This window comes from Papio anubis, chromosome 8, assembly GCF_008728515.1.
Source record: "Papio anubis isolate 15944 chromosome 8, Panubis1.0, whole genome shotgun sequence".
In the NCBI taxonomy this organism is placed as follows: Eukaryota; Metazoa; Chordata; class Mammalia; order Primates; family Cercopithecidae; genus Papio; species Papio anubis.
Window position 1 is genome coordinate 95,988,100 of NC_044983.1, and position 24,552 is coordinate 96,012,651.

At 41.5% G+C, this 24,552-nt stretch overlaps 1 protein-coding gene across 3 annotated transcripts in view; it reads right to left on the reverse strand.

The window, feature by feature from the left end:
- The window catches only part of SNX31 (sorting nexin 31), a 75,936-nt gene that overhangs the window by 17,870 nt on the left and 33,514 nt on the right, over positions 1-24,552 (reverse strand). For all 3 annotated transcript variants that reach the window (XM_021942543.2, XM_003903030.4, XM_031669693.1), the window contains 4 exons: positions 22,591-22,660; positions 14,392-14,484; positions 10,675-10,878; positions 2,963-3,076 (listed from right to left, as the gene is read on the reverse strand). In XM_021942543.2, coding sequence (XP_021798235.2) covers positions 2,963-3,076; positions 10,675-10,878; positions 14,392-14,484; positions 22,591-22,660 — 481 coding nt within the window. The remainder of the gene's footprint in view (positions 1-2,962; positions 3,077-10,674; positions 10,879-14,391; positions 14,485-22,590; positions 22,661-24,552) is intronic.

Below are 24,552 nucleotides of genomic sequence, written 5' to 3' on the forward strand. Positions count from 1 at the left end.
TTGTGGTTTTTGTGTTGTTGTTGTTGTTGTTGTTGTTGTTTTGAGACTCAGTCTTGCTCTGTCACCCAGGCTGGACAGGCTGGAGCACAGTGGTGTAATCTTGGCTCACTGCAACCTTCACCTCCCAGGTTCATGGGATTCTCCTGCCTTAACCTCCCGAGTAGCTGGGATTACAGGTGCCTGCCACCATGCCCGGATAATTTTTGTTCTTTTAGTAGAGATGGTGTTTCACCATATTGACCAGGCTGGTCTCGAGCTCCTGACCTCAAGCAATCTGCCCGCCTTGGCCTCCCAAAGTGCTGGGATTACAGGATGAACCACCGCTTCTGGCCAAGGATTCAGATTTCATTTAAAAGGTCTCAAAAAGATTTGGGCCCAAGCCCTCATTTGTATTTGCAAAGCACACAAGTCACATTTCCAATTTTGCAAAACTAGCCCTTGAGTATGTACAACTATTATATATCCATAAAAATTATAACTTCTTAAAAAGTAGCCCTTGGGTGTACATCAATAAAACTCACACTCCAGGGGAAATAAGACCTTACTAGGAATCCTTTGAAAGAATGTTTATTGCACCTCTTTATGGTGGTTTAAACTCATTTGCTACTGACTAGATTTAAAAATCATGGTAAAATTTAACCACACTTAGCATTCTGAGGTTGGGAGGTAGTTTTACTACCCAAATCTCTCTGTGTCTCTCCAAGTGACTGACAATCTTGCCTCAGCAAACCAGTCTACCATTTCCCTAAAGATGTTTCATATTTAAGGTGAACCTAAGGACCCACTTCTTTAACCTAGAATTTCGGTTTAGTACTTCATGTTTTCAGAGGACTTTGATATAATGACTCAACTATACTAGAAGTAAAGAGTCGAAAGGGGCCTTGGTTTCTGAACCAGAATGTTCCATGGAACTTAGCCTGATCACCAGAGGCTCAGGTTGAATATGACATTGATGCAAAGAGTACTTTACTATTTTGATTCCATTTCAGAACATCTACAATTTTGGTTCCGATTTGAAATGACTTAATTTAGTAAAAAGGACTTTTCAATTGGATTTGGTGTTTAGATGTTCTCTCTTTTAGCATTTCTACTCCAATTTTAGTTAAAAACCTATGGTAGACATGGATAGTTGGCTACCCAACAGCCATTGCCCCTTCTTTCCTAAGAGATCCTGATTTTGTTTGGGACAATAACGTGCTCAGCCCCCGGCAATGGTTCATGCTTACTCTAAGCCAATCATAAAGCCTGTTTCTCTTTGCTAGATGCTTGGTTCCCAGACTCCCTTGCAGCTAAGAGTGGTCATAGGATCCAGTTCTGGCCATTGAAACACAATAGGAAGTCTACTGGAGGTTTCTGGGGTAAAACTTTTGCTTTCCAGATAAGAGAGATATGGGTTGAGCATCCCTAATCCAAAAGTCCAAAATGTGAAACTTTTTGAGCCACTTACATGATGCCACAAGTGGGAAATTCCACACCTGACCTCCTGTGACTAGTAACAGTCAAAATCCAGGTGTACAGCACAGATTCTGTTACTGTTGTTTCACAGGTTTCACAGCTGATACAGGTATTCCCGTGATGCTGTTGTGCTGATTAGCTACCCTGAGCACATAATTTTTCACTGTGTTAATGGTATGTCATATTTTCTACTGTCGATTATTCACATGCGAATAAGTATAAGAAATGGATTGCTTATCAGCAGCATATAAATTCAGAGTCGGGAATGATGGTGATGCCCAACAACAACCACAGATGGTCCACATGGGTGGCTGAGGTAGTGACACCTTTGCTTTCTGATGGTTCAATGTCCACAAACTTTGTTCCATGCACAAATTTATTTAAAATATCATATAAAATTACCTTCAGGCTGTGTGTTTAAGGTGTATATGAAATATAATTGAATCATGTTTAGACTTGGGTCCCATCCTCAAGATATCTCATTATATACAGTTATACATAACTTAATGATGATGGGGGTAAGTTCTGAGAAATGCATCATTAGGCAAGTTTGTCATTGTGCAAACAACATAGAGTGTAGTTACATAAACCTAGATCGTAGAGCCTGCTATATACCTAAGCTAGATGATAGAGCCTCCCTAGGCTATAAACCTGTGCAGCGTGCTACTGTACTGAATAAATACTGAGGCAATTGTAACACAGTGATAAGTATGTGTATCACTTAAACATTGAAAAGGTACTGCAGGAAAAAGGTGAAACATTAAAAAAAAAAACATAAAAAAGGTACAGTAAAAATACTATATTATAATCTTATGGGACCACTGCCATATATACACAGTCATTGACCAAAAAGTTATGTACTACATGAATGTATATGCAAATATTTCAAGATAAAAAAAAAATCTGCAGTTGGAAACAATTCTGGTCCTAAGCATTTGGGATAAGGGCTACTCAACCAGTGGCTTTTTATCTGCTTGGAAAAGGTCAAAAGAATAATATCATCTACTTTCAGTATTCTTATTAACTGAGATCATAAAAATCTATATTGCCTAAGTCAGGAGTTGGCAAACAAGGCCAGATCACTATCTGTTTCTATAAATAAAGTTTTATTGGAACAAAACCAGACCCACTTGTTTATCTACTGTCTATGGCTGCTTTTAACAGAGTTGAGCAGTTGAAACAGAGACTGTATGGATCTCAAATCCTAAAATATTTACTATCTGGTCCTTTAAGAAAAAGTCTATGGACTCCTGCTCTAAGCCACTGTTGGTTGAATCTTCTATTACTTGGTAACTAAATTCATTTCTAACTAACACAAAGGCCATGGTGACTAGTAAAATGAAACAAAACCTAAAACAAAATAAAAGGTATTACAGTCCAAACGAGAGTACATAGAATACTCTAGTGTCCTGCTCTAGTTGGGTTAGGGTCATGTGCTTCGTCCACCCCAGCAAGCAAGACAGCATTTCAGCACAGAGGGTGTTCAAGGTCTGCCCTGAGAACTCACCTGTTTGGTGTAAATAACAAACCACTGCCAGCAACTATCCTCACTGTATTGAAATCTGAGCTCTAAGTTCTGGTTGAGAGTTCTCTGGGGCCCATCCATATCCAGCAGAGTTCCCTACAAAGGAAAATATTTTATATTCAATGTAAATTTAAATACCCATGAATTGGTCAGATGTAGTGGCTAACACCTGTAATCCCAGCTGAGGCAGGCAGATTGCCTGAGGTCAGGAGTTCGACACCAGCCTGGCCAACATGGTGAAACCCTGTCTCTACTAAAAATACAAAAATTGGCCAGGCATGGTGGCAGGTGCCTGTAATCCCAGCTACTCAGGAGGTTGAGGCAGGAGAATCACTTGAACTAGGGAGGTGGAGTTTGCAGTGAGCCAAGATCACACCATTGCATTCCAGCCTGGGTGAAAAAAAAAAAAAAAACTCATTAATGTGTTGGGCAAAATATCAAAATGAGGGAGACTGTCCCTATTTCCAAGAAGGTATCAGTCTATGGAGGAGCCATGAAAGTAAATCACCACAGTTTGATATATTAATAGTTAAGTGTTAGGAAGGAAACACAGGTCTATGGAAGTAAATAGGAGGGGCACCTAACCCAGGCTAGGAGGGCAAAGGAAGGCTCCCTGGAAGGGCCATCTGAGCAGAGGTAGAAACTACCCAAGTTTGTTGTGGTGGTTTTATTTTGGTGGTGTGTAGGGGAGGTGAGAGGTGATTTTTGAAAGAGGAAATACTATAGTGAGTGCAAATGTCCTGAGGCATATTGGAGACACTGAAAGGGACCATGCGTGTTGCTGCAGCACAGGCTCCAAGGCATGGAGGGTGATATGAGAAGAGGCTTAGGACCAGATCCTGAAAGCCTGGTAGGCAACATCTATGATTTTTGCTTTGCAACATCCATCATTCGTTTTCCTAGTAATGGAGTCTCAAATACCCTTGGGAAAACCATCCCTCTTCCACTGTTGGCTATCTATGTAGGACTGTCAGGGAATGAAAAGTCAGAGGGCGGCATATGACCCAATTTCAGGCCAACTGGACAAGTAATTCTCTCTGCTTCTCATGTTATTTCAGTCAGAGAGACCCAAATCGTAGGTGCTGATAGAGTTCCTATTTCTTAGAAAGCTTGAGCTCCTTGGGTTCTTAACTTTCTAAAACCTCTGCATCAGTTTTTCCTTTGAATCTGTAGGTTACTCCATATCCTTCCAACACATCCCGTTTTCCACTAGAGTCCAATGTGTTGGTTTCTATTGCTTGTCACCAAAAAGCCTTAACTCTTACAGGTTTTATAAGCTAAGAATCCCTTCCTGCAGATCATATGCAGTACAGAAAAAAGAAATAGGGAAATAAAAAAGATATTTTTCCCCCAGGGGGCAACAGACATTATCCCAAGGGTGACAGCTTTTCCTTAAGAGGTTTTAGCCAGGTATGGTAGCTCATGCCTGTAATCCCAGCACTTTGGGAGGCTGAGGCAAGAGAATCTCTTGAACCAGGAGTTCAAAACCAGCCTGGGCACCATAGCAAGACCTTGTCTCCAAAAACAGGAATTATATTTATATTTTAGAAATATTGGTCTGGCAGCATCAGTTAAAACATGAATTGGAGGCTGGCTGCAGCGGTTCATGCCTGTAATTCCAACAATTTGGGAGGCTGAGGCAGGCAGATCACTTGAGGTCAGGAGTTTGAGACCAGCCTGGCCAACATGGTGACACCCCATCTCTACTAAAAACACACCAAAAATTAGCTGGGTGTGGTGGCTGGTGCCTGTAATCCCAGCTACTCAGGAGGCTGAGGCAGGATAATTGCTTGATCCTGGGAGGTGAAGGTTGCAGTGAGCTGAGATTGTGCCACTGCACTCCAGCCTGGACAACAGAGTAAGACTCCATCTCCAAAACAACAACAACAACAACAACAACAAAAAAAAGCATGAATTGGAAAACAGCTGTTTTCAGACACTGAACAACAGATAATGCAGCACTGTTAACCCAGAGAGAAGGAAAACCAAATGAAGTGAGCCCCCTAAGTATCCCAGCTTACTACCTGAAGGGGTTTCCAGGATATAACACAAAGACAGGGAACCCAAACAGAGCCCAGGGGTCTCAGTGGGTGGAGGAGAAAGGGTAAAAGTTACAAGAAGTTGAGATTGGAATTTGTGGTGCAGAATACCAAAGACTAGGGCTTTAAACACAGCGAGAGCTCTAGAGAGGTTTTGACAGATCTTTGGCTGAATAATGATCTGTGTGTGTATAGAGTAAACCTACACGAGGCTGGGGAAAGAACATCTGGAAAGCAGTAGGTTGGAAATTGCAGGAGCTCACAAACAAGGATGGAAAGAGTTCATGTTCCCATCGGCCAGAGCAGAGAGACAATAGACAAGATGTCAGGTAGAGTCTTAAGAATGGTAGCTAAGGAATAAAGGGCTAAATTAGCCCTAAAGACTGCTCTGCAACTTCATTAAGGCAGGCGGGCACCTGTAGTCCCAGCTACTCGAGAGGCTGAGGCAGGACAATGGTCTGAATCCAGGAGGCAGAGCTTGCAAAATGAGCCAAGATCGCACCACTGCACTCCAGCCTGAGCGATAAGAGCGAGACTCTATCTCAAAAAAATAAATAAATAAAAAATAAAAAAAGAAAAGAAAGTTTAAAAGCAAGCATCAAAAAAGTAAAACTGGTCAGGCATGGGGGCTCATGCCTGTAATCCCAGCACTTTGGGAAGGTGAAGTAGATGATTGCTTGAGGCCAGGAGTTCAAGATCAGCATGGGAAACATAGCAAGACCCTGTTTCTGCAAAAAATGAAAATTAGCGAGGCATAGGCACATGCTTGTAGTCCCAGCTACTTGGGAGGCTGAGGCAGGAGGATCTCTTGAGTCCACGGGGTTGAGGCTGCAGTGAGCCATAATTGTGCCACTGCACTCTAGCCTGGGTAAGAGAGTGAGACCCTGTCTCTTTAAAAAAAAAAAAAAGTAAAACCAATCCTAAATAATTTAACTGCATGCCAGAATAAAATCTAATATTCTTTAAAGGAATTCAGTAAAATGCGACATTGAACAATGTAAAATTTGCAATGTTTAGCATACCACAAAAAATTACCCGGCATGCGTAAGAGGAGGAAGATATGATCTGCAAACAGTAGAAAAATCAATCAGTGGTGCATACGCAGTGTCAGGTGATAAAAACAAACAAACAAAAAGAAAAAAGAAAAAAGTATCGATCAGTAGAAGTAGATCCAGAAATGACAGAGATGATGGAAATAGTAGCAAAAATATTGAAACTGCTATTTAAAGTATGTTCCATACACTCAGGAATTTGGAGAAAAATAGAAGCATGATAAGGAGAGAAATGGGAGATGTAAAAAAGACCTAAACAGAACTTCTAGAGATGAAAAATACAACACTATAAGTATAAATGCACTGGATGGGATAAATAGCAATGTTAGACATTACAGAAGAAAATAGCAATAATCTTAAAGCTATAGCAATACAAACAACCCCAAATAAAGCAGAGAGAGAAAAAATACTAAGATAAATAAAATCACAATGGGATACCATGTCACATCTATCTACTAGGTTGGCTATAATAAAAAATTGATAACAAGTACTGGCAAGGATGGGGAGAAATCAAAACCCTCCACTGCTGGTGGGGATATAAAATGGTGCAGCCACTTTGGAAAGTAGGCTGGCAGTTCCTCAAAAAGTTACACACAGAATATCATTTGACCCAATGATAATTCTACTCCTAGGTATATACCCAAAAGACATAAAAACATATGTCTACACAAAAGCTTGTGCACAAATGTTCATAGCAGCATAAATCATAACAGCCAAAATATAGAAGCAACCCAAATGTCTATCAATGGACGAATGGGTAGAATATGCTATAACCATAAAGTGGACTATTATTTGGCCATAAAATATAATAAAGTACTGATGATACATGCTACAAGAATGAACCGGAAAACATGCTAAGTAAAAAGCTAGTCACAAGCATCACATGTTATATGATTCCATTAATATAAAATATCCAGAATAGGCAAATCTATTCTATAGAGACAGAAAGTAGATTAGTGGTTTTTTAGGGCTGGGGGGACAGGAAGGTGACAACTAAAGGGTATGGGGCTTCTTTTTCAGGTGATAAAGTGTTCTAAAATTGATTGTGGTGATGGCTGCACAACTCTGTGAATATACTAAATACCATACCATTGAATCGTATACTTTATATGGGTGAATTGTATGGTATGTGAATTATATCTCAATGAAGCTGTTACAAAGAAAGACACGTGTGATATTGGTGGGGGAATACACACATAGCTCAGCCAAACAGAACAGAGAACCTAGAAACAGACCCATACAAACATGCCCGACTGATTTTTGACAAAGGTGTAAAAATAACTCAATTGAGGACAGACAGTCATTTCAGCAAATGGTACTGGAGCAACTGGATCTCCAGAAGCAAGCAAACAAACAAACAAATGAAAGGTTGGGAATGGGGGAATAACCATCTTTATTTTATTTTATTTTATTTTATTTTATTTTATTTTATTTTGAGACAGGGTCTTGCTCTGTCTCCCAGGTTGGAGTGCAGTGGCGTAATCTCAGCTCACTGCAACCTCCCCCTCCCGGACTCAAGGGATTCTCCTGCCTCAGCCTCCCAAGTAGCTGGGATTACAGGTATACACCACCACTCATACGCTCATTTTTGTAGTTTTAGTAGAGACAGGGCTTCTCCATGTTGGCCAGGCTGCTCTCAGACTCCTGACCTCAAGCAATCTGCCCGCCTTGGCCCCCCAAAGCACTGGGATTATAGGCATGAGCCACTGCGCCTGGTCTGATAACCTTATCCTAAGTCTCATACTCCATACAAAAATTAACTGAAAATAGATCATGAACTTACATGTAAAACCCCTAACTGTAAAACTTTTAGGAAAAAAAAAATAGAAAAACTTCAGAATCTATAACAGGATTTATCAAAGAGTTCTTGGACTTGACAGTAAAAGCACAATCCAAAGAAGGAAAACTGATGAATTAGATTTAATCAAAATTAAAAATTTTTGCTCTGCAAAAGACCTTGTTTAAGAGGATGAAAAACTATAGAGTGGGCCAGGTGTGGTGGCTCACACCTGTAATCCCAGAACTTTGGGAGGCCGAGATGAGCAGATTGTTTGAGGTCAGGAGTTTGAGAACAGCCAAGACAACATGGTGAAACTCCAGCTCTACTAAAAATACAAAATATTAGCCGGGCCTGGTGGCGCATGCCTGTATTCCCAGCTACTTGGGAGGCTGAGGCAGGAGAATTCCTTGAACCTGGGAGGCAGAGGCTGCAGTGAGCTGAGATTGTACCACTGCACTCCAGCCTGGGTGACAGAGTGAGACTCTGTCTCAAAACAAAAACAAACAAACAAACAAACAAAAAAACCCGAAACTATAGAGTAAGAGAAAATATTTGGAAACCAGATGGCCAACAAAGAACACGTATCTAGAATCCATAAATAACTCTCAAAACTCAACAGGAAAAGCCAAACAATCCAATTCAAAAATGGATAAAATATATGAGAAGACATTTTACCAAAGAAGATATGCAGATGGCAAATAAACACATGAAGATATTCAGCATCATAACCCATTGGGAAATGCAAACTTAAGTCACAATGAAATACCTTTACACATATATTAGAATGACTACAATAAAAAAAAAATAGTGACAACACCAAATGCTGGTGAGAATGCAGAAAACTGGCTCACTCGCACATTCCTGGTGGGAATGTAAAATGATATAGCCATTCTCAAAAACAGTTTGGCAGTTTCTTTAAAAAGTAAACATACAATTACTATATGACCCAGCAATTGTACTCCTGGGCATTTATTCCAGGAAAATGAAGACTCATGGTCAAACATACACCTGTATGTGAAGGTTTATAGCAGCTCTATTCATAATAGCTAAAAACTAGAAACAACTAGAGGTTCTTCAATGAGTAAATGGTGAAGCAAACTTTGGAACAACCAGACCATGGACTGCTGCTCAACAAGAAAAAGAGACAAACTACTGATACAGTCAGCAACTGGATGGACTTCCAACAAGTTATGCAGAGCAAAAACGAGCCAATCTCTAAGGCAATTGATATTTATAGAATGTTCTACCCAAAATGGAAGGCACATTCTTTTAAGATACATGTGAAACATTTACCAAGATAGATCAGAGCTGGGGCCACAAAACATGTTTCTATATGTTTCAAAGGGCGAAGATCATACAAAATATTTTCTCTGACCTCCAGGAGGAAAGAGTGGTATAGGGAGAAGGGTTAGGAAACTGTTCAATCCATCCACACAGGGCATGTTGAGACCAAGCTGTGAGTGTGGAGATAGAGGGAAATTTTTTTTTGTCTTTTTATTTTTTTATTTTTATTTTTTTGAGACAGGGTTTCACTGTTGCCCAGGTTGGAGTGCAGTGGCATAATCTCAGCTCACTGCAGCCTCTACCTCCCGTGCTCAATGGATTCTCCCACCTCAGCCTCCCCAGTAGCTGGGACCACAGGTGCACACCACCATGCCTGGCTTATTTTTGTATTAGTTTGTAGAGATGGGATTTTGCCATGTTGCCCAGGCTGGTAAGGGAGACTTTTGAGGGACAGCAAAGTATAGAATGGATAGGCCTCCATTAGCACTTAAATGTGTAGGGTCAGAGAGAGAGAAAAGTCAGAGATAATTTCAAGATTTCTGGTTTGGCAGTTAGGGTGTGGTAGTAGAAATTCCCTTGACCAAGATAGGGAACACAGGCAGAAGAACCCCATGAAAGGCATAAGGAGGAAAGGACATGTCTGCTTTGGGTAAAGGCTGAGTTTGAGATGTCTGTGAGACACCTGGTTGAAGGCATCCGGAGGTAGGAAAAACTGGGCCTTTGAGAAGGATCTGGGCGATTGATTTCATAGAATATGTAGAGGAATTATGCTAGAATGCAATGCCAGAAACACCAGCATTTCAGGAATGCTCAGAGGGAGAAGCGGCCCACAAAAGTAGGGGAGAAAGGAGATTTTTGAGAAGGAAGAAATGGTTGACAGTATCGAATGCCACAGAGAGGTCAAGTATGAGCCCAGCTGAAAAATTCCCAGGGATTCCATGGATTTAACAAGTGGGTGTCATGCTCTGATAACTTTTATCCTCTATTAGTTAACCTCAGCTTCCTGTGTAGAGAGGATAACACCACTTAGCTCACTGGGGTCTTACGGGCTGAATTACATAATAGATGAGACAGTGCAGCACAGTCCCTGGTAAAAAGTGGGCACTCAATAAATCTGATAAGGGTTTCTCTTGCGAGGAGCTGGCAATGCAAGCATGATGCCAAGGTGTTGTAAGAAAAACTCTGCCAGTCGGTGCCAGTCTTGAAGGGTAGAGATCTTGTCAGCACTGAGCCTGTAGTAAGTGCTCAATAAATGATAGCTGTTATTGCCATCTGCTGTTATTACTACAGCCACCCTTCAAGCAGTAGGGAGGCCTGCTGTTGGAAGGTGGAAAGATCGATGTTTCTGATTCCCTGGGTGGGGAACCTGCATCAGACTACAGATAGGTTTTACCACTAGGTGATATTTAATGTGGCTTAGATGTCACTCCACTCAAGGTACAGATTCAAATGGTAAACCTGTCTCCCTAGTGTCAACTTTGTCATCAAGTGTACTAGGATTTTTAAGTCATGGGCAAAGCAAGGTGCCAAGATACTCACAAGGAAAGTGACCTGCCAGCACTTCACCCTGCTTATCTGGAAAATGACATCCTGGGTCTGGCTGTCAGGCAGGGTGATGCAGCAGCTGATCTCGTTATTGCCGACAGAAAGAACAGCTCCAGAGCCTGGTTCTGGGTAGTCACAGGTACAAGGATCCAGCTGCAGGTATCCATAGTGCTGTACCTCCCGGGCCAGCTCCAAAAACTGCTCCAAAGAGGGTGATGGGTGGGAGGGAAACAAGAAGAAGCAAAAGACCACTTGAAACAGATGAAAACCTCATGTCAGAAGCTACTGCCATTCTAGGAGAATACATGGAACTAAGTCACAGTGAAAGCACCTTTTCTTCTTGGTCATACAAATGGAGATAATGCCCCTGGTGCTCACCAGAAGCCTGGGGGAAATTCCTGGAGTGTCCTTCCAGGGAAGGGACCATTCCTGCCTCTTTCACCATTGTGTCCCTGCCCCTGTTATGGTGCTTGGTACATAGTGGAAATGAAAATATTCCATGAGTAAATGAAAAATGAAGAAAAGAGTCCATAAAATGGATGAATGGATATGATTCTGTCTCAGCAGATTATAATAGCAAGTAAACAAAAAAGTGTACGTTGGCTTTAAAAAAAAAAAATAAAACAAAAAAACGAAGTCTCACTCTATCACCCAGGCTGGAGTGCTGTGGTGCAATCTCAGCTCACTGCGACCTCCGACTCCCTGGTTCACACATTTCTCCTGCCTCAGCCTCCCAAGTAGCTGGGATTACAGGCAAGTGCCACCGTGCCCGGCTAATTTTTGTATTTTTAGCGGAGACAGGGTTTCACCATGTTGCCAGGATGGTCTCGACCTCCTGATCTCGGCGTGATCCGCCTGCCTCGGATCCCAAAGTGCTGGGATTACAGACGTGAGCCACTGTGCCTGGCCTAAAATATTGGCTTTTAAAAAGTTAAGCTGAGATCTATGTAGGAAGAAAAGTAGTTCATTTCTACAGGCTGCTTTATATGATGATGTTATTAATTGCCAGAGAAAGAGATTTTAGAAATGGCAATGAGGGCATGAGCTGGTCTGCTTTCTAAATAGAATTCCAGAGAGTCCCCAGTTGCCAAAGGAACACTTTTATGTGACTTTTAAAATTTAACTTTTCCCTCTGTTTCTGAAGTGACATAAGAACTGAGGACAGTTGCAGTCACACCACTGATCAAGGCATCCTGTCTCATTAACATCTGTCCAGGGCTTTTCATTTTATTAATGATTGCATTTAAATAAGCTGGTATGGGTTTGGTGACTTCCACTCTGTTCTTCCAGCTTCCGCCATGGGCCTGGCCTAGTGGTATATGAGATGTGCATGCAGAGAACAGTTCCCACTTTAGCACATGGCTAAATCAGAAAGAACACTACCCAGTGACAACTTGTGATCCTTTCCTGAAGCAAGGTAACTCACACTTCCTTTACAAAGACTCCAGTGGCATTCTCTGATACAGTGAAACAGGCCGAGACAGAAGCAGTAAGGGACAGCTGACTCCTGATCTCATGCCGGCAGGAGTATTCAAAGCCACTGTCCCATCCAGCCACATGTGCCAGCTCATTGTGCCACTGTCCAGGCTTCAGCTAGGGAGATGCAGTAAGGTGCTGGCCTTTGGTTGGGTCAGTGAGAAACTTCAGAAAGGACAGGCTGTGAGTACATGGTACCTGTGCAGTGACTGGGGGCAGGAGCTGAGTCATCTTGCCACAGAGCAGACAGAGAGTAGTGTCATGCTTTTGCTACGACACTTTCTAACTGATATGGTATAAATCTATAATTGTTTATCTTATTGTTTGATAACACTTCTTTAAAATTGTAATAATCTCTTGGCTGCAATGAACTAAAAGAAATGAAAGTGTTTGAAAAGTGAAGCTCTATTTTGCAAAAAAGTTGGTGATGAGTAAGTAACTTATATAAAATGCCTGTTGGCATTTGACATTCGATAAACAGGTGTTGTGATATTACTAACTATATGAACACCAGAAGACAGAAAGCTACAAGGATTATCTGCTTGAAAATTAGTTAAGATTGTATCTAAAAAAGACAATTTGACATACACAGCTGCAGAAAATATGTTTATATTAATTTATTTTCATTTTGATCAGGGATTGGTAAACTTTTATGTAAAGAACCATCTAGTAAATATTTTCAGCTATACAGACATATGGTCCCTGTTGCAACTACTTACCTCTGCCACTGCAACACAAAAGCAGCCTTAGACAATACATGAATGAATGATTGTAACTGTGTGCCAATAAAACTTTATTTACAAAAAACATGGCCCATGGACCACAGCCTTTCTCTGATTTAGATCAAATGAGTCTTCTTTAAGTTAATTTCACTCATTTTCAATTCCAAGTTTTCTTGTACATAAAATATAGTTGTTAATGTGTTTGCTCCATAGCCAAAGAACTTCACAAACAAATAATGTTGGTTGCATATCAGTACATGCAGATGCTTTGAGAGAAAGTAAATTTCAATAATAATTAAATTTTTTTCATTCAATTTATGTAGTCAAAGCAAATTTTTTAAAAAATAGCATTATTACAAATAGTATGGTAAATTCAGATCAAATGTTTATCATAGAAGATAAAATTTATTTTGTGGAAAAACTACAAATAGACATTTTGGCAGAGCATGGTAAGAACAACATTCTTACTAAATTAAGAGGTTTATAGGGCAGATACGTACAAAGACTTGGTTGTGGTGTACACAGTTTGTAATTGCATCCAAAGTAACAGCAATATTCTATCTATCAAAATAGAAGCTGCACTTGTCAAAATTTCCAAACACAGAGAAAAACTGAGCTCCTTTTTTTGTGACAAAGCTGAGGTAGAACACCGGGCTGGCGGGTGGCAGGGGATACTAAATTGTGGCAGTATGTGCCTTTCCTTTTTCTTTTTTGCAGTTCATCAATAAAAATCTCAGTGAGCCTTTGAAGAAATATTTTCTGTTACGTATAAATGAGTCCTCTAAATTTTGGTTGTATTTCATTCAAAAATCAATGTTGCAGTTGTGAACATTGGCAAAGTCAAAAGAATTTTTAAAAAGACAACACAACGAAACAAAGGCCGTTTCTTCTCTTAAAATGCATCTTGTCTGTCAGACTCACATTCACTGCTTAGGGGCAGGAGGTATGTGAGTTGGTAACACCTTTACGGAAACTTTAAAAATGAATGTTTAGAAATATATCCTAAGCAATAATAGAACACATACGCATAGAAAGAGGATGTTGGCTGCAGTATTCAGGGACTTCAGCCAGGAACTGTACCAAGTGCTGTGAATACGCAGAGTATGTATAAATTAGACATAGCCCTGGGCCTCATGGCTCTTGCTGCCAAAGTGATTTATAGCAGCAAGAGCTGGAAACAACCTGACTTCCAATAACGGAAAAGTGGTTAGCCAAATGATAATATAACCGTAAAATGGAATACTCTGTAGTCACTAAAAATAATGCGGAGGATCTATATTAGTTAACTTAGCAGAGGACTCACAATATACCATCTGTATTTTTTTAGAATCTTTAAACAATAAGCTTTTACTAATTCCGTACTCAGAACAATCAATGAAGGTATTCTCATTTTTTAAAAAAGAGCCCCACTTTTAGTGCTTGGTAGGTTTATAAATTACAGAAACAGTTCAATTCTAATATGTTTCTTTAACTCCCTTCCAAGGGATTTCGCTTGGAGCAATATTTGATTCACCTTTGTTTGATTGTCTTCTTTCTGGAAAGCTTCTAATTTCTGCCTCTGCGCCTGTGTGGGTTTGGCCCACTCTTTTTCAATGTCCTGTATTGCCTTAAAATAACAGAAGTTGTAAAATTAGCAGTCTTAGCAGAAATTAATCAATCTGACAAAAACATACTCTTGTATGAAGGGATATAAAAACAAACCCAAGTGGATATATATTTAGGAATTTAGCATGTTATAAGCCTTATTTTTTAAATTAGTAAGAAAGGATTGTTCAATAGCTTGGGGACAATTGGCAACACTTGGCAAAAAAGAAAATAAAATCAGCTCTTTCCCCACACCACCCAATCAAATAAATTCCAGACAAAGATTTAAATGTATAAGACCATAAAACAATTAGAAAAAAAAAAAAAGGTAAATATTTTTATCTGACCTTGAGGTAGGGAATATCTTTTTTAAGATATAAAAACAAAATGTCATAATGAAGAAATAGTCATATATAATTATGTGAAAACATAAAACTTCTGTACATGAAAACCACCAAAAACAAAACTAAGAATCAAATGGAAAACCAAGGAGAATGATTGCATCATATATACCAAACAGTTAATATTTATATAAAGCAATAGGAAAAATGTAAGCATCACCAGCAGGAAAATGGACAACAGCTATGTATTGGCAATTGACAAAAAGGAATTCCAAATAATAAGTATATTTGAATCATAAACATAGATATTGGAAAAAATATATCGATAAGTCAATTACTGCTATTGTTTATAACAATGAAACATTTTCAACTTGATAGTGGCTAACACATGTATAGTGCTTACTGTGTGTCAGACAATGTTCTAATTGCTTCAGAACAAAAGTCAATCCTTACTGCCATCCTATGACGTAAGTACTGTTATGAAATGCCCCAAAAGAGGTAATTGAGTTTGGGTATAACTAAATAATAGGCTATGCTATCATTAAAAATTACACAGAATATTTAACAACATAGGAAATGTGTGTAATGTACATGAAAAATATCATATTACCAAGTAAGAGTCTAGTAGTAGACCCTAATTTTCATAAAACAACAAAAAATAAATGTAAAACAACAAGAATTCCTCATATGGATACTTACGAGTCAAGGAAATGGATGTGCAAATACATGAAATGTATATGAAATAAATATGCCCAAAGAGTTAATTAATAGTTTATATGTCTGGTTGATTTAAGATTTGGGGTGACATCTACTTTCATTTTTGAACTCTTCCACACTTGCAAACTTTTTATAAGATAAAAACTAATTTTACATTAAAAAAATTAAAGTTGAATATATTATTGGGTCCTGTCTGGTCAGCCTAGGGTAACCACCACCAGCAAGTGTTCCCAAACTCTAAATCCCTAATGGGGTTCTCGGTTGCTTCCTAATCCACTGTAGACTTCAGCAGAACGACACTGGGCTCAAAGGCAGAAATCTCCTGGAAGGCAACGGCCCCCTGTGGAAGCCCGTCAGGATTGTGGTGAAGCAACATGAAACGTGGAAGTAACAAAGCCTATTGTCTCAGCCTACCCTCCCTGAGCTAGGCACCTTTTCCCGTGCTCCTTCCCTCTCCTCTCGGCACCCAGCTCCCTTCCCCTTTTAGCCAGTCTGGCCCCGGGGAAGCCATGGAATGAGCTGTCCACCTCCTCAGCTGCACACACTCGGCCTGTGCTGCTCTGACTTGTCATGACAGGGCAGAACTGGCCATTGTCCCTCAGTTAGGCTGTCAACCCCTAAGGGAAGACACTGCGCCCGTCATCTCAGCGTGCCTTGCCCAGTGTCCTACATACGGCAATGCCCAGCAATTCTTTGCCAATTATCAGGCACTTATTTTCACCTTAGTCTGAACATAAGCCTATCCATTACATCCCTCAGTGATATTGGCAGGTTATGCTTTATCTCTCAGAGAATAATGAAAAGCTGAATATGCCTTAAATATTGCTTTAGGCTGGGAAAAGGACATGGGTTTAGAGAGGAGAAGAAAAATAACTAATATTTGTTGAAAACTTGCTTTAGATCGATTTTGTTATTGACTTTTTCCCAACTACAGTGGTCCCCCTTATCCTTGGGGGATACTATCCAAGACTCCCAGACAGGATGGACTGGTACTATCATGGATAATATCAAACTCTATATATACTATGTTTTCTCCTGCATATACACACCTATGATAAAGTTTAATTTATAAATTAGGCACAGTAAGAGATGAACAACAATAACTAATAAGAAAATAGAACAAGTATAACAATATGCCAGCATCACTACTCTTGCACTTTAGGGCCATTATTAAGTAAAACTGGGGCCTTGAACACAAGTGTTGGGATACCAGGACAGTGATAACTGAGATCACTACTGAGTGACTGATGGGTGGATGATGCAGACAAGATGAATAAACTGGACAAAGAGATGATTCATGTTCCGGGCCAGGAAGACATTTCATCACACTACTTAGAATGGCGTGCAATTTAAAACTTATGAATTGTTTATTTCTGAAATTTTTCCACTTAATATTTTCAGACCATGCTTGACTGCAGGTAACTGAAACCACAGAAAGCCAGACCAAGGATAAGGTGGGCCTACTCTATTCTGTGGGGAGGAACAATACCACCATTTTACAGATGAGTAAATTGAGGTTCAGAGAGGTTATGATGTTCAAGATGACCCAGCGAGTAAGTGGCAGGAGTTAGAGCAAACCCAGGTCTGGGCACTACAGCAGGCCCTTCTACCCTTGCCCAAGCCACTGAATTCTTAGCAGGTAGGTAGCTACCTACCCCAAGGCTTTCTCCTTGTCACCAGTTCTTCTTCAAACCAAATCTACAGACCATACGAGAAAGCATGGGTGTAAAGAACTAAACACTGCCTTCTTTCCTGAATTGTACTTGATGGTAGAATCCGGTAAGGGCTGTTAGCACAAGGGAACAGTATCGAAAAGAAGGGATGACTGTGTAAAGATAAACAGGAGTCACGGCAGTAAGTACTAACCCAAGACATGTCATTCACCATCAGAGTAACTGGATCCTCAGACACAGAGATGCAGGTAACGTAACTGTTTTGTTTCATTCCTTTTTTTTTTTTTTTTTTTTTTTGAGACAGTTTCACTCCTGTTGCCCAGGCTGGAGTACAATGGTGTAATCTCGGCTCACTGCAACCTCTGCCTCCTTAGTTCAAGTGATTCTCCTGTTTCAGCCTCCCAAGTAGCTGGGATTACAGGCGTGTGCCACCATGCTCAGTTAATTTTTTGTCTTTTTAGTACAGATGGAGTTTCACCATGTTGGTCAGGCTGGTCTGGAACTCCTGACCTCAGATACCTCAGATGATTGACCTGCCTTGGCCTCCCAAAGTTCTGGGATTACATGCATGAACCACCACACCTGGCCCTTTTTTTTTTTTTTTTTTTTTTTAAGACAGTCTTACTCTGTTGCCCAGGCTGGAGTGCAGTGATGTGATCTCAGCTCACTGCAATCTCTGCCTCCTGGGCTCAAGCCATACTCTCGCCCCAGCCTCCCGAGTAGCTGGGAGCTGGGACTACAGGCGTGTGCCACCACACCTGGCTAATTTTTGTATTTTTAGTAGAGACAGGGTTTCACCACATTGGCCAGGCTTGTCTCAAACTCCTAATCTCAGGTGATCTGCCCACCTCTGCCTCCCAAAGTGCTGGGATTACAGTCGTGAGCCACTGTGCCCAGCCTTATATCATTACCTTTGAAAAGAGTTGACCCTGATTATGGGTTCACAAGTCATCACTCAAATGCGATATTATATGGTGCCTCACTCTGAGTAGGTCCAGACAATGAGAGTCGAGTCTAGACAAGTCTACTCAGTAACATGGTTCCCTGAACACTGGCTGAGAGGGGTTTATGCAGAACTGAACTTAAAAAAATCAAGCATCCTAAAGGTGCTGCAGATAGAAAAAAAAGAAAAAATAATAAAATTAAAAAATTAAAAACTCAAGCAAAATCACATAAGCCATGGTCTTCCTGAGCTTCGATCACACATGCTCTAGCATCCTCTGCAGAGGGCATAGTAGCGAGAAATGGAGGTCACATGCCTCTCAAAGGCAGGCACTTGCCACTTGGTTCTGGCTAATGCGTGGTAAAGAAGGGCGAGGGACGCATTTGCCTGGACAAGGTCACCAGGGCATGGGGGAGTCAGGAAGCCAAAGGTCAGCCCTCCTCCACTCACCAAGCCATGGGCCCCGATGCAGGGCTAGCCCCACCTGGAGGATGGGGTACCTTTTTCTAATTTGTATTACTGTCCAGGCCAGCAATGGCCCTGCTGAAATGCAGGCCCAGAATTGACTGAGCCTTCAAAATTTATACTTACTTACAGTTTTAAATGTAATCTCTCATTTTTTAACTCAGGTTAAAAGAGGAGGAGAAGAAAGCAAACAGGCTGTGGGAATTCAGTTGACTCATTGGCTATCAATGGGCACATCTGCTTTAGAAAATCAAAGCTGTGTCCCTTAATAGTTAATTATGCTGGCTCCATTATTTATCAGAACTCAAGAGCTTTTCATGTTAACTTTTTTAAAGGATAACTGCTTCTTAGTCTTTTTTTTTCTTTTTTGACAGAGTCTCATGCTGTCGCCCAAGCAGGAGTACAGTGACATATTCTTGGCTCACTGCAACCTCTGCCTCCTGGGTTCAAGTGATTCTCCTGCCTCAGCCTCCTGAGTAACTGAGACTACAGGCGTGCGCCACCATGCCCAGCTAATTTTTGTATTTTCAGTAGAGACGGGGTTTCACCATGTTGACCAGGCTATTCTTGAACTCCTGACCTCAAAATACCTGCCTTGGCCTCTCAAAGTGCTGGGATTACAAGTGTGAGCCACCACGCCTGGCCACTTTAGTCTTTCACATATTCCAGGCACCCAGGACACAGAAGGAATGAGACAGTCTCTGCCCTTGGCCATTCAGAGTCTGGTTGGGAGAAGTTGGAGGAAGGCAGGCATTTTCTTCTGGGGAGAGCCAAGGCAGGCCTCCCAAATGAGGTAGTGATTATGGTCCTGACTCTCCTACTGAACTTAGACCCACCTTGGACTTCTTAGCTCCTCTACCCAGATTCAGGGAACAATGATGATGATGATGATCATGACGATGATGATGATAACAGTGATGATAAAGATTATTATGACATCAACGACAATTTTTTGGAGACTTTGCCAGGCAATAAGCTAAGGTTAGAATGACAGTCTATTAAAGTTTGCAGAAAACTTAGAGATGATGTTAGTTCCACCTCCTCTCAACAGGGAGATGTCGTGGTTCAGAAGGATGCAGTGGCTGGCCCAGAGTCACCCAGAGAGAGGACCAGTGGCAGAACAAGGGACAGAATTCATTTCTTAAATTGCAATTCAGTGTGCCTCCCATGAAGCCCCCTTCTTTTTTTAGCTTTGAGCAGAGGAAGTACCATCATCTGTTTCCCTCTGGTTATAACTCTTTAATGAAGACAAATTTAAAAAGTCACATTATGATGCTCAAAGCTCTGACCTCTCATCATAATGAGAAGCAAAAGACATGCCATAAAGATGACATTTCCCACAGGAACAATATTAGAATTATGTGATGCAATCTCAACCAAGGACATGGTATCAAACCAGACACAGCTAATAATGTATCATAATAGCAAGGATACAGTAGCAAGGATGGGCCTCAATAAACATTTAGAGTGGAAAATTATGCTCTAACTCATATAACACAAGTACACTGAACGTGATTTTTTTTTTTTTTTTTTTTTAGACAGGTTCTTCGTATGTTGCCCAGACTGGAGTGTAATGGTGTGATCACATCTCAAGTGACCTCCGCCTTCTGGGCTCAAGCCATCCTCCTACCTCAGCCTCCTGAGTAGCTGGAACCACAGGCACACACCATCATGCCTGGCTGACTTTTATATTTTTAGTAGAGATGGGATTTTGCCATAGTGCCCAGGCTGGTCTTGAACTTCTGAGCTCAAGTAATCCACCTGCTTCAGCCTCTCAAAGTGCTGGGATTACAGGTGTGTGCCCCCGTGCCCAGGCTGAACCAGAACATAATTATACATTGATTAATGTATAATATGGAATAAACTCAAAGCTATATTCTAGCCATAAAAATACAATAGTGAACATTAAACATCTAATAAGTGATATTTTGATTTACCCTCTTAGAATTTAGAAGAGCTTTTGGGGTCTTGATCTCTAAAAGTCACTTAAGGAGGCATGGGTTAAGTTTCTTTCCCTCTTCTACGCCCTCTGGTAAGCCAGGGTATCAAAATCCACCATTGACCTTTTTCTATACACAAAGTACTACAGGAGGTTTTATTAACGTTCCACTTGAAAAGCTCATTAAAAATAAGAACTTACCCACCATCTCTCTCTCTCTCCTGAGTTTATAAAAGCTATCGAGTGTAGCAGCTTAGAATCACGCTAAATAAAAGCCACCTGCAAATAAGTGTTGTTAAATTTCTTCATCTACATCTTCTATTAATCCAAACCCACTACTCAATCTTTTGTCAGCAAACCTAATGTTTTTCTTCCTGAAAATGTGGATGGTACCAACTGCCTTACAGAGTTGTTATGAAGCTCCAATGACATAATGCACTTAATTAATACGATGCCAGGCCCACCACAGGGCTTAATGCCGACATCATGCCAGGAACAGTTCCAGTTTCTGGGGACGCAGCAGTGAACAAATAAATAGCCACTTTCATGGAGAAATCATTCCAGTAGGGAGAGAGTAAACAAATATACACAACACACACACATACTTACATTGGCAGATGGTAGAAATGCTACGGAGGAAACAGAACAAGGACATTGGGATTTGGGGTTTAGCCTGAGTGAGACGGAAAGTCTGGGAGGGGTTGGAGCAGGGCAGGGCTGTGACCCACCACCCTGCCTGCTGCCTAAGAATAGACTGTGAGATATTCTCAGGGAACTCACTGAAAGAAGTTTCTGAGCTTTCTTCCCAGAATTGTGGAAGCCAAGCCTGGAAAAGATCAGGTCTCTGAAGATGGCGGTGTGGTGAGTGTGAACACCTGGGGCAGCTGGTGACCTGGGTGTGTATGTTGGGAGCAGCACAGGCTGACCATTCCACGACTTGGCAGAAGCTTCACCACACGAGGCAGGAGAAGAGAACTGAAGCCAAGCTCAAAATTCACTTTATTAGAGGCTGGGGGTAGGAGTAGGTAGGGCCGACTACATAATTTTTAGGGTCTACCTAGTGCAAAATGAAAATGCTGTTCAAAAATTAAAAATTTTGGTTAATGGGCACAACAAAATAGAATGAATAAGACCTAGTATTTGCTAACACAACAGGATGACTACAGTAAAAAAAAAAAAATTAATTGTACATTTAAAAATAACTAAAAGAGTATAATTGGGGTGTTTGTAACGTAAAGGATAAATGCTTGAGGAAATAGATACCTTATTTACCCTGATGGGATTATTACACACTGCATGCCTGCATCAAAATATCTCATATAACCCATAAACATTATATATACACCTACTATGTACCAACGAAAATTTAATTTTTTTTATAAAAAATAAAAATAAAATGAAGAATTTCAAGATGATAACAGCGATCATTACAGAAGCATGGGTTCTGTGAGCCCGGAGCCCAGCACAACCGCGCGGGCCACATGCCCACCCAGGCTGCTTGTTGGCTCAGGGGCGAGAAGGCTATACTAGACTGAGATTTAGGGATCACGTGTGACTTTAAGTTATCAGGGATAGCCTTTGACTTCAGGTTATCAGGGATAGCCTTTCTAGGCTCATGATGACGGTGCGTCAGCTGCAAATTCAGAGAGCGATTGTTAAAACAGAGATAGAGTTCCTTTTCTCTCTCTAAACTCCTCTACTTTTTACATTTTATTGTTATCGTGGTAAAATATATACAACATAACTTGTCATTTTAACTGTTCACAAAATTCAGAGTCATTATATACATTCACAATGTTGGATAATCGTCACCACTATTTAGAGCTAAAACTTTTTGTCATCCCCCAAAAAAACTTGCACCCATCAAACAACTTCTCCTTCCTCACTCCCCGCAGCCCCTGGTAACCTCTGTTCTACTTTCTGTCTCTATGAATTTGCCTATTTTAGGTATGGAGGTAGAATTATTAACTACCATAGATTTTTTTTCAGTGATTCCAAGCCAACATGGCCTTTGATCTACAGTGCTGTCAGAGCTCTTGGTGACCCTCACCTGCATGTAGAGCAAATCTAGGGCCGCCCTGCAGTCCATCAGCGTGGAGTCGAGGGATGGATCCATATACCTGCAAAATTCAGGAGCGCGAAATTCATTCCTGTGACATGGCTCATGGACACACCTGGCAAGTGCTTTGGAAAGTGGTGGCCCTCTACCCTATGAACCGGGGCCCCCTTTTCTAACAAAACCACACCTCCACTCGCCCAGCTTTCACTCTGCCCCTCCACCTCTTTTGTTTCCTAATTTCTTTACACTGTAAGCTCTTACCTGGAGGGCTCTGAGAATAAAGAGGCACAAAAATAAAGCTTTAGGGGAATGGTCTGCATCCCTGTTCATACTCAGCCTCACTCTTGGCCACCAAGCCCTGGAATCCCTTTCTCCACCGCACAATACCTGGCATAGTCGTCTGCCCCATACGGACCCACCCCCATATTCACCACCCTGCAGCAGGGCCACCCTCATCGGTTGCCTGAGCTGCTCTGGGAGCCTCCTTCCCAGGCTTTCTGTGTCAGCCATGTGCCCTTAACCTCATGCTCCACATTCTAACCAGAGTGGTCTTTCCTGTGAAACTTTTCAGACTCTCATGGTTTCCAGAGTTAGATATTTATTCTGCTCGCTTTCAAGGCTCCTCCCGGGACCACCCCCACTTTCATTTCCAGTTCCATCTCTCACCAACCCCACCACCAATGCTACATTCCAACCATGTTTTCTCTCCTGTCCCCCTGCCTGGAAGACCAAGCCCTCGCCAGTCTCCTCCCCTGACTGATTGGCCTTTCTTTGCAAGCCTCAAGCAACGCACCCTCCTCTGGTCCCTACTTCCCAAGGCTGTATTAGCCCGCCCATCCACTGTGCTTCCTCTGCACCCTGAGTTTATTCCAATCGCCGCCCTGATTAAGTTTTCTTGACACCATCTGTGAAGAACCCCAAGGCCAGGGGCCTATCCAGAGTTGCCCCTCTGGATCTTCGTAGAGTGACTTGCAAATAGCAGGGGCTCTGTGTCTGCCTATCAGATCCAGAATCACAAGGAACTGAAATTAATGACTGTAGAAGCACAGTAGTATGTTAAGAAGGGACTGAAACTGTCAGGAAAGGGTACCTATGGCTGATCTCTACCAACCAGAAGGCAGAGGTAAGCAGACTTGCTACGCTCAGAAGAATAGGGTGATTAGACCAATGGGGTTGGCTTAGACCAGGAAAGGGATAAATATGGTCTAAGCCAACCCCAAGGTCAACTTCATTTTGGGGTGGGGAGAAGTAACTGAAGCATCCCTACTATGCACCCACACATCCCAGAGGCCCTTGTGTGCAGAGAAAAGACCCATCCCAGACTGGGGCTCCCACAGGCCAGCACAGGCACCCTCTGGCCTGGAGGAAGCCATATCATCAACACTGGAGAGATGCACCCAGAGATGCCTGGGTGCATCTCTCCTTAAGGACAGAAAAGTTCTTAAGAAGCCGCTCAGGCCTCACTGAGGCTTCACCTGCTGGGAATCACTCAGCTTTTGGAGTTAGCCTTCCAGCTCCCACCCAACAAGACTTCCCTCTGGAAGGAGGGCAAGGCACCTGCAGGAGCCTATGCCAGAATCTCCCCTCCAGAGACCTGATCCTTAGCTGTAACAACAGAAGTGGGACCTCCTTTCTTCCCAGTTCCCATCAACAGAGGCAATCTGCCTGAATCTGAGATGCTGGCTTATAATTTGGAGTAGATGTTTTCTCTTGCATGTATCACCTAGAGTTTACCTATTTAATAAAGACATAGGCAGTGCCTAATTTCTAATTCAAGCTTCAAGATAAGAAACAGAATTGTCATCTCTCCTTTGATCTCAGGTTTTCAGGGGAGCACATGAGTGAAAATCTAAGCCCCAGGGATTTTTTTTTTTTACTTCCTATAATCACCATATCATCAATATAACAGTCACAAACATGACCAAAACTTACTGAGTATATGGGACTATTCTA